This window comes from Poecilia reticulata, linkage group LG1, assembly GCF_000633615.1.
Source record: "Poecilia reticulata strain Guanapo linkage group LG1, Guppy_female_1.0+MT, whole genome shotgun sequence".
In the NCBI taxonomy this organism is placed as follows: Eukaryota; Metazoa; Chordata; class Actinopteri; order Cyprinodontiformes; family Poeciliidae; genus Poecilia; species Poecilia reticulata.
The window spans coordinates 966,158-977,460 of NC_024331.1; the positions used below are offsets into that span (position 1 = coordinate 966,158).

Consider the following 11,303-nt stretch of genomic DNA (forward strand, 5'->3'; position numbering starts at 1 on the left):
TGAACATCTGTTGCCTCCAAGTCACTGAATGGTAATAAACCAATCTAAGTTAAACTGTAAACACGTTTGACTGAGATACACTGAATACACAGGGTTTACAGTTTGACTTACCCTGATCACAAGATGGTAGTTCATCTGTTTAAATCACGCAAGTAGTTTTACTGTGTCCTTGACACTTTAAGTCAGAAGTAAACATCATTATATTTTTGAGAAACAAAGGTGACACTACCTCTCCAACCATGCCATTCCACACATTGTTGATCTTCTTTCCATGTTTTCCGTTGGTAACCAGATAAAGATCGTAGGTAAACTTGACGTTCCTGGCAATCTTCTTCAGAATGTCGATGCAGAAACCTTTGCAGCACTGTTTGATATAGGCACCTCCTGATGTGCTGTTTCTGTAACAAACACAGGACAAAAAGCACACTTTTAACCAGTTTTTATATACAAGACAACATGGAGGCATGCCAGAAGCAAAGATGTCTGCTTGTAACCATCTAAGCTGCTTGTGCACATCTGTCGCTTCAGTCAAACTGTAAATGTGGAATTACAACAGGCAGAGTAAACGTGAATGCTACTGAAAGGCAGAGAGAGACCGTGTGCTCTGTGTCTCCCTCAGTGCCAGCTAACCAAACCAGATGAAAACACAGGGGTACTGAGCAGATGCTGCTGGCTTTAAATAGTTACAGAGCAACCAACCCACATGATTAAATAATCAGCCGTCCTTTTCTTCACTACTTTCTGTTCCTTTTATCTCCTTCATAATAAAAAGTTTACCTGTGTGTATTTGCAGTCTCACACACACACGCACACACACATATGCACGCACTCACACACTCAGTGCATGCACAGAAAGAAAACAAATATTTAAGTGAACTTTTCTGACAGTCGTCCCTAGAGGACCTGGGAGCAACGAAAGAAATTGAATTGTTGGATCAAGTGATTCTCATAATCTATTAAACCCTACCAGCCTCTTTCAAAAGCATTTCCATTAAAACTTAATTTCATTCCCATGTTGGCCATCTTTGATGTAACTTATATGGATGGTAACTCCATGACCTTTTCATGGGCGTTTTTGCTGAATCCAATCTGAGAGAAAAGTTCATGAAGAACTGAGAGATTCACAGAAAACGGAGAATGATGGTAAAAGATGTGAAATATCAAAAGATTTAAAAAAAAACATGGAAGAAGATAATACTATGTTCAACATCTGTGAGTATGGACAATCTGTGTCCCTGGGGTTCAAATGCACACGCACTGTATACATTTTATCTCTTCCCAGCTGGGGCCCATCAGAATCCTTATGCCACTCTGTAAACACACATTTATACACAAGTGAACATGCAACAACAGCGAATTGTCATCACATTTGTTTAACTTGCTATGAAATAATAAAAATGTAGCAATAAAACAAAAGAAATGAGAGTGTGCTTATGGGCTGGACAGTAACTTTTAAAACTGCTGTGAAAAGTACCAGCCTAGAGAGATTCCTTGTTACACCTTTCATTTTTGTTTTTCAAGCAATCTCAAGGTGGAGTTTTAGGAGTGTGTTGGATTACTGTCCTGCTGCGTAAGCCAGACTTTGTCCTTTAGGGTTTTCTGTTTCAAAGTTCCATGGATTGTTCTCTCTTTGCTCAGGTGTGGTTTTCACCTTTCTTCGCCAATTCTTCCTGCCTGTCCTATTTATTATTACTAAATCTACAACCATCTAGAAATTCAGGCCAATTGCCGTTTGCAAGGACAAGTGGTGACACTCATCACACATTCACTCAAGAACTGACACAATTAGTGAGAAAAAAATCTCAAGGTAAAGGAGATCACTTAATAGCATACATCAAAAATAAATATAAACTCGAGCTAAAACTAAAATTAAACTTAAGTCAATAGTAATCTTAACTCAGACCATTAATTAATTGTTTAAAACATGAATGAGTGTAGGGATAAGAGAGTTCTTCAGTCTATTTGTTCAACACTTACATAGAATACAAACTGCTACCTGAAGCTGAGTGTGTAGCGGATGGGTGGAATTTGAAAGGACTTTTTTGGCTATAGACACTGATCTAGATTTGAATAGGTCCAAAATGTCTCAAATCAGCAAAGGATATTTGCTGATTTGATTTTTGGGAATTTGATTATCATATTGATAGATGCAATAAAACATTTTCATAAAAACACAATCAATGTTCAAGGTTTTTACAACACGATATGTTCCAAGTAGAAGCTTTAGTATGTGTTCACAGCCAACCACACCAGGAATGCAAAAAAAATAAAGTGAAATTGGCAATATTTGCTCAATAAGATCAACATGAAGAACAGTCATCTATTCTCAGAGGCGTATGGAGATAAAAAGTCAATGCAGCAGCAGAAGCAGTGTAACCTTAGGCCAGATCTGAATGTTCTTAATGATGTTGTCCCCTGCATCTGCACTCTGAACACCATAATGTACTGTCTGTGAGTGGCAGAGCGGCAGCTCAGCCTGACCTGTTTCTGGGGGAAAGGCTTTGAGCTAGTGTTTCTGCCAGGCTGTTATGCACAGCTGATTGCCCTTTAATCTGCAGGGTTTACATCTGGACTTTTGACAATCAGTGTACTCTGTGCACTGCATCCTGATATCTACAGGAACGGTTGAACAGTTGCTGAAAGTTTATATTTCATTAAGATTTCTTTCAATACGATAAAGGCCAGTGTGTAAATCATTAGTAATGGCAGCCTACAATAAGCTATGAGTACTGTTGTATTTCATGTCAAAGCTTTCTTCAGACAAGATTAATTTGCACTGGACTTTTACACCACACATTAAAAGGAGGAACCAATGTTGTTTGTAGGTTAGCCGGTGTCAAGCAGACTGTGTACTATACTGATGCAGTATAGTACAAAAATCTTTAGTCACTCCTGTTTTGTTTTTACTTTGCTTACAAAAACAAACTCACAGACAGTTTTGGATTCTTTTTTAGATGTCCTGAATAATGGCTCTCCTCAGGACTGTCAGGAGAAGACTCAGTGATGATGGCTGTCTTTGAAGATTTCTATGCTGGAGTTCACTTTTTAAAAAAATGTGTGTGTGCATGTGTGTGGTTGTCATACTGAGAAACAGGGACACAACAAGAAAGACATGCATCATAGCAACCACTTAGATTAGCAAGACTGTAGGCATGAACAATTAGATGACCGAGTCAGCTCACATGAGGAGTTTATCGTCCATTGAGACCTGCAACGTTGTCCTAGGGAGCAATTACACTTTTGTACAAGTCAAATCTTCACAGGATTCTTTTTTTTCTGCAAACCATCTAATTGAGCCGTTAACAACTCTCTAATTGAGGATAATAAACACTTAGAACATTGTATGTTGCAGTATTCAGTCCATCATGAAAATAGGACTTCTGCAAACTCACTACAATTTAGTCAAGACAACTTTCTAAGATTCAAAGAAAGTCAGGGGTCTTAAAAAATACAAAAAGAAGCGATTGACCACACTTAATTTTTTGCAATGAACTTTAAACTCACTAATTTTACACTGTAAGTTAAGTCAGTTATGAATTCCTAAAACTTTTGCGGTAGATAAGATCAAAGTGAAAAGAGAATCATACAAATTATTACATGTGGGTGACTGTTTTTTAAAACAGTTGGACCTCTGAGGTTATTGGAAACAGACAAATTCATAGAAAATATGTACTTTTTACAACAGAATATTCCAGAGTAATTCTACTCCTGACATTTTGCTGTAGAGGAGTGTCTGAGAGAGGAGTCAAGGCCAGGTGAAATAATGACAACGCTGCTGCTGGGAGCTACAAGTTAAGTTGCAGCTTGTGGTGAGAGAGGATAGGTCATAGCCTGCAGACATGGCGCACAACTCCCGGAGGTGTGCTGGATGCCAGAATATGGAATTTGATGTGAACGGCCACTGGCAGGCAGAGGGGAGGAAGATGGGTGGAGAACATGGGCAGACAAAAACGGAGAACTTGGAGAGGTTGACGATGGGGCAGACCACATATAGCTTCTGAACAGAATAATTGACGCACCCAGAGCACTGAGAGGTTCAGGAGTACAAGTGGGAAAAGATACTTTAAACATCTTTTCACTTTCTGGCCTCAGATGTGCAACAGCAGCTTTACTGGAGCTGGATTAATTAACTGCTGAGTCAATTAAAGTTTAGCTTTAAAGGGAGCAAACATAGCAGAAGTCACAAATTACACAAGTCACAGAAGAACAAATCAGAATTACAATTAACACTGCCAATTTATTCAGGTTATTGTTATTTGATCTGTGAAGTAAATCTTTAAAAGTCTGTTTAAACAGCAAAATATCAAAAATGTTTAGGAAATTCCCACCAGTAAAACTTCTGAAACAAACAAACAAAAAAAACTGTTTATAAAATAACTCATTTAGATGAGCTGAATGAGTTGTTTCAGCTCTACATCAGAACAACCAACCAAACCAATCAAGAACCAATCAAAATGTCTGTTGATCTTGCACAACCAAACTTTTTACAAGCAAGAATCTTTAAAAGTGACAACCTCAAACAAATTTCTACAACTTCCAGCATGTACAGCACATAGCACTCTGTGCAGTAGAGTAGAAAGATTATAGTATTATAATTTGACACTTTAAGGGGTAAAAACCTTTGGCTAAGTGAGAGACAAAGAATTTCATAGGCCAAGGCTAAACCTTCGTAGGAAATCCCCTCTAGAACGGCGTATGGGAATCAGGGCATAATCACACAAAGATCTTTGAAATAAAACTCTGCAGGAACCCAAAAAAGGCCTTGCCACCAACAAAAAATCAGTAATCCTATTGTGAGCAAAACCTTGAGAGTAAATTGCAGACAAAAGTTTTGGTCAGTTTGAGTATTGTGTTCCTGTCAAAATCTTCCAAATAAAATCCAACACGATCTCAGCTCCCAACCTTTCCACAGAGAGACTGCTGAAAAACAAACATAAGGTTGTAGGTTCAATTTCAGCTTCCTCCTGTCATGTGTCCATTTACCCCTGGACAAGGCACTCAACCCTAAGTTGCCTACCTAATTTGCCTGTGTATCGGTGCATAAATGTGTGCATTTGTGAGTTCAAATGGGAACTGTGACTCTTGTGTAAAGCACTTTGACTGGTCAAAATGACTAGAAAAGTGCTATGCAAGTTCAGTTCATAATTCAGTTTATTATTATTAATTATTATTATTATTATTATTATTATTATTATTATTATTATTATTATTATTATTATTATTATTATTATTATTATTATTATTATTAACCGTTAGCTCATTTGTAACACCCCTCCAATTTTTTGAGATTCTTCCCTTCCACAAGTTTGTCACCACAGTTTACTGGAGTTCTGACTTGTGCAGAGGGAATGAGTCAGAACTCCAGCTCATCTAAAAGGGGCACAAATGAAGCAGCTCATTTTGTTGGCCACCTCACTCACACATGCCTGTTCAGATCTTCCCACAACTTCTCCATAGCACTGAGATCTGGACTTTGTGATGGCCACACCAAAACACTGACTTTTTTGTCCCACTTTGTAACAACCTCTTTGGCTGGATGCTTTGGGTTATTGTCTACATGGAAGACCCATTTATATCCAATGTTGTATTTCCTGGCTGATGTCTTTAAATGTTGCTTCGTATAAAGTAGATACATTCTTGCATTCCTGTATTTTTGAATTAAAATGTAGGCTGCAGATTTAGGAGGTTGTTTCTAATGCTGTAAAGAAAAAGCTGTGTAAAAACATAAAGAACACTGTAATGGTCTATATCTAATGCTATTTGCAAAGCACAGTCTGTAGCTGATTCTTGAGATGAATTGTAATATCCGTAAACTTGAGTGTATAATCAATAGCTACACTACTTATAACAAAATCCATATCACTAAATTACAAAACAAAGCACTAATAAAGCTGAAGTGAAAGAAAAAAATGGCTGCACAGTAAATTACATCTGAGCAAAGAGCAATAGGGAGAAATTCATTATAAGTTCAAGAGGAAAAAACCCAGATCAAACTAAATGAGAACCTGTCTGTCTTGTAAATGTGTCCAACCATGAATATTTATTCCAGTGAAAGCTACTACATCTGGATATCAGTACCCTGCATAAACAGATGGTGAGTCATTATTATATAAAATAAAAGTGTGTGGGCCCAGGTTGGAATACAAGATGATGAGCAAAGAGCAGCTGATTGACAATTGTGTTGTCAGACAGACTGAGCTCGGTTAGAAAGGTATGGTTCCATTTCAAGGATGTTTAATACAAATATAGATGAAGAAGGACTTTAGTTTTAGTTTTATTGGATTTACTTTAGGAGCATTCTCTTATCACCTTCTGAAGGTGAGGTTCCTTGCAAATTGATTCATAAAACCTAATTTTTTTTCACATTTTACTTTATTACAACCATAAACCTTTAATAAACAAAAATCTGGAAAGCATTGTAAGGACTCAGTCCCCAAGAATAAAAACTTTGTGGGACAACATTTTTTGGGGGGTGTCTGTGTGGGGAGTATCGCAAATATCATTAGACATTTATAGACAGACATTTTTGCATATCTTTCTTCAAAAACAAGTTAAGCTTATACAGATTGAATAGAGAACAATTTAAGTCTTAGCACAAATGCATAACCGGACCTGGACATTGAATAGGCCACTGTAACACATTGACAATGTTTTATAATCTAACTTGTATTGTCCACAGCTTTATCCCTGTTCTTTCTGCTGTAGTCTTTGGTCCTCATGATGTGGTTTATTCACTGATTAATAAATATAGAAAAGTTCAAAGACCTCTAAGCAACATCTGATGTACAGCATAAATATAGGTGGTTTACTTATTAATTAATTAGGCAACTTCTGAAGGTAACTGACTGGTCCAGATATACTTTGTGGTAATGGGGGCTGAATACATATTTTCACATTTTTATAGTTTATTCTACTGTTTTGGCTGGTCAAAAAAAAAAAAAGTGAAATAAATTGCTTTCTACTTGTCACATGACATTATGCGTAAAAGCTGTATGCTATTTGCAAAGCACAGTCTGTAAATCTTTGCCTGAATACTTTATAAATGTGACTTTTAACTTGAGTTGTGGTTAGCTGTAGTTCACTGACATCTGAGTGTTTGGGTACTTACAGCTTGACATGTTTACGACAGGGCACAGAGTTCCTGTTGCAGGTGCCGGTGAGGATGTCTACATTATCCACAACGACAAAAGGCTTCTCCTCCAGAGTAACTATGGAGAGGTGGTTCTCATCAGCATCTTCATCCCCATGGGCGTTATACCTCGGCCACACTGGGAACATGAGCGACAGCGTCCCGTTCTCCCAGCGGCCCATCTGTGTGCACACAAACAAAATCAGACACAAGAATCCTTATCGGTCTTTTTTTAAATTTTACATAGGTTCTCATCAAATTTATTATTATTAATAATAATAATAATAATAATAATAATAATAAACCCTTTTATTGTTACCTTCTCCCAATTTCTTTCACTGTTCAACACAATGACAACCAATCTGGGGTTGGCCTGGTAACCATCTGGAGTAAAGGATAGATCTCGTCCTTCGTTCCACACATGCATCATGTGTCTGCGGCCCATGGAGAGTTAGAGAGCAGAGGGAGCTGTTGTTACACATCAGTCACAGTTTGTGCACAGGAGCAGATACATTTCAAATAAAACACTAAACACTCTGTAATCGCTGCAAGAGGATCCTCTACAAATCAATGCTGTCTTCACCCACTGTGTGCATGTGTGCATGCCTCAGAGTGTGAATATGTGTGTGAGTGGGTGGGAGGCAGAGTCAGAGGGCATATATCTCTTCCACCAACATTCTGCATTGATTCCTTCACAGATGTACGCCTGAAAGACAAGTCACTGGTGCAACGAGGGTGGCCCCACTCTCTTACTCAATACAGCTCTCCTGCATGTGCAAGCGGGCTTTTGGTGAAACCTTTAAGCGTCCTAAAGCGAGCCAATGGAAGGCAGCAAAAGAGTCAGCAGTGATGTGAGACTAAGAACACACTCACTTTGGTTAAACCACTTTCAGACAGCAAGCTTGATCTGATGGTTAAAACATGATATAATAGCTTGAATTCCCAAAGGGAGAAAGATGGGCCATCTGAGGAAGTTTAAGGAGAAGACTAAATTACAAAACAGACAAGCACTTCCTCTTAAATAATTCATTTTGACACTGAGTTGACGGATGATGCTTGACAACAGAAACTTCGTCTGACCAAAGCAAAAAGGACAAAAATTAGCCCCACGAACATTTCTAATTTAATGGTATTAAATGAAGAGATTAGCTCTCCCTTCTGATTTTTACTAAAACAAGAGTTAGGGACCCTTCAAGGGTTGTTGACCCTTGAAAGGTCAATGCATAAGTTGAAATATTGTGACTGAAAGAATTTGACTGCAGATTTGCATTAACCCTGCCAGTGAAAAATGTCATAATGTATGTTGAGTTAATCAGTCTTGTGTTTCTATGATGTGAAGCACTTTGAACTGCCTTGTTGTTGAAATGTGCTGTACAAATAAACTTGATTGATTGATTGATTGAGTTTTGGGGAGACGTCTCTTTAATTCATGTCACACGTCCTCAAAATGTATTTAGGAAAGCATAATTTATGTGATCATAAAACAAGATCATTATTTAAATTTTGCAGAAACTACATTCATGGAATGATAGAGTGCGTTTTTAAAATATTTTTCTTAGCTCAACAACCTATCCTATATTTGATATTTATATACCATATTAACATTTTGTGATCAACACCACAAAAAACATTTCATCATATCTACTTTGACAGCAAAAACAGGAACCTGCCAACATTCAGAATGCTGGACATAGTCAAGATGAATGCTGCAAAGCAGGGGCTGTTTCTTTAATAAACACAGGTTTTAGAGCACATGTGTGTCTTCGGAACCTGAAATGTTCATTGCAATAGTTAGATACTGTTTCATAGGCATAAAATGCAGCCTCACCTGTTTCAATAGGACAGTCTAGATATCTTCTGGAAGTTTATAGCTATAAGTGAAGTAATTTATGTAACAGGTGTCAGTTCAGTAAAGCTAAATAGGCAAGTAAATGACAATATGTTGGCATTTATTGATCAAATAAAAAAAATAAAATAGCATGTAGGATCTATAATATGATTGTTATTACGCGCATATTGATTAGGATGAACACAAACTTTGGTTTGTGATTGCTTATTGCATATTACTGACATTATTACATTATAATTTTTGCAAAAAAAGAAAAAGAAACAACCTCTTCATTTTGTAATAATCTCCTCAAATGTAATAACTATATAACCCAGTGGTTTCCAAACATTTTCTGGCCACCCCCTAGGGATTACAAATAGTGGTCTAGCGCTATTTGTAATCCCTAGGGGGCGCGCCCCACAGTTTGGGAACCTCTGCTATAACATGACATGGAATAAACTGTTACAAAATGCATTCTAAGATTTTATTATATTTTATATTATTATATACATCTATAATATATATTTAATGATGTTTTAATACATTTTGAATCCACAGTTTACTACATTATTGCATACTGCGGTGTTGTTACATTTTGCAGGGTTAGCTCCATTGTTGATACACCCTCTTTCAAGCACAAATAATTAGCTCCACATAAACCTACGCAAATACACATAATAGACACTTTTGCTCTCTATAATTGAAGCTGTCCCTATTATATATTACAATGGATTTATTTATTAGTAGCATGTTGAGGTAAATATACCTTAATGTTTGAAAATTCCTCATAGTGCAGCAGGTATGCCCTTGTTGCAATAAATTGCTGTGGCTGAGTATGTATTGCTAAAACACCATCACTCTGGGAATAAACTGTCTCCTCTTGTTTGAATAAAATCTGTTTCATCTGAACGGCTGAAACTGGTGTGGTTCTAATGCATACCTCAAAGAAAATTGCTTGATATATTTATATTTTTACATCTCGGTGTGCATGTGTAAGGACTTGATCCAGAGTTTTGTTCTCAGGAAAAAATACAACTATAGTCACTGTAAAAAGAGCTTCACTCTTTCCTAGTTCTAGAGTTTTATATTAGAATATATTAAAAGTTATCTAGACATTATCAGATTGTAAAATCAATAACTTAAAGTGATGTTTTCTAGTCCAATGTTTGAGTTCATTGGGGTCTACAGTGCAGATATTATTATCTGTTCTTTTAAAATCACAGTAATTCAGTTTAATACATCATATTTATATAGCGCCAATTCACACCAAACAACATCTCAGAGTGTTTGACAAGAAAAACTGGTTCAATTCTCAGAACTATACAAGCAGACCACAATGCAGACTTATCTCTTTAGACTGGCTTTTGGTTAATTTTGTTCATTGATTTTAGATTCTTTTATTATTTATGTTTCCTTTTTTGTAAAGCACTTTGTGATTTTTATGTCTGTGAAAGGTGCTATATAAATGAAGTTCACGTACTTACTTACTTACTTAATGCAAAATCTAATCGAGTAAACTAATTTAACCAGGTTTAATCCTAAGGTTTGACAGGGGCTGTAAAACATTATTATTTTCTTTTCCATCATCATGCTGCAATGTTTGGAATTGTTATCTTGTTTAATGATCCTGATTATGCTAAGCTTCAGCTGTTCAGATGGCCTGAAGCAGAGGACAGAATGTGGTCAACCAAATGACCCTCATCATCAGTCCTTCAGCTGACACGAGGTGTTTGCTGTCATCTGCTCTAATTGGTAGGTGCTACCAAGAACACCGCTCGGGGGCGTTTCCGGAGTAAGATGGAGTAGAGACGGATATTTCAGAGCTCCTGCAGGTTTACTAACATATTCGTTCTAAATTCCACAATTGCTACTAATTGCAACCTTAATTGGGTTATCAAAGGTTCTGGACCATAAAGAGCTCTGTTTCAGTGGACATTTCTTGATAAATGGCGGATAAACTTCGTAAATTCAAGTACGACGGTAATACGGCGAAGCTAACTGCTAACACCAGAGCCACGAGGCAGCGTGCACCTGAGGACGAAGACCCACAACCCAAGAGCTCTAGCATGAGTGAGGAGATGAGAGCCRATATCCTATCCTCTATTCGCGGGGAAATCTCTAAAATCATAAGGGAGGAAATGAGGAGTGTGCTGTCTGAAGAGTTCACTACTCTCAGAGCTGACATACAAGCTGTGAGGGCCGAGATAGCTAGCAATGCCGCTGCTATCCGCGCAGACATTACCTCAATTGAAACGGACATGGAAGATGTGAAAGGCGGATTGTCTACATGGTCTGATGAGGTAAACACGTTGCAATCCACCGTTATTGAACTTCAGAGCGAGCTGG

General features: G+C 37.4%; 2 protein-coding genes across 3 annotated transcripts in view; one reads left to right on the forward strand and one right to left on the reverse strand.

Annotated features, from left to right (window-relative positions):
* Positions 1–7,589, reverse strand: part of LOC103462623 (glutamate receptor ionotropic, NMDA 2A-like) — a 32,693-nt gene extending 25,104 nt beyond the window's left edge. The window contains exons 1-3 of the mRNA XM_017304849.1: positions 7,449–7,589; positions 7,109–7,311; positions 230–398 (exon numbers count right to left, since the gene is read on the reverse strand). Coding sequence (XP_017160338.1) covers positions 230–398; positions 7,109–7,311; positions 7,449–7,574 — 498 coding nt within the window. The 5' untranslated portion in view covers positions 7,575–7,589. The remainder of the gene's footprint in view (positions 1–229; positions 399–7,108; positions 7,312–7,448) is intronic.
* A 1,944-nt stretch (positions 7,590–9,533) lies between these two features.
* Positions 9,534–11,303, forward strand: part of LOC108166305 (uncharacterized) — an 8,138-nt gene continuing 6,368 nt past the window's right edge. Inside the window, exon 1 of one of the 2 annotated variants that reach the window (XM_017304853.1) lies at positions 9,534–11,287. In XM_017304853.1, the coding sequence (XP_017160342.1) occupies positions 10,904–11,287 (384 nt within the window). In that variant the 5' untranslated portion in view covers positions 9,534–10,903. The remainder of the gene's footprint in view (positions 11,288–11,303) is intronic. The other variant, XM_017304855.1, reaches the window with a different exon arrangement.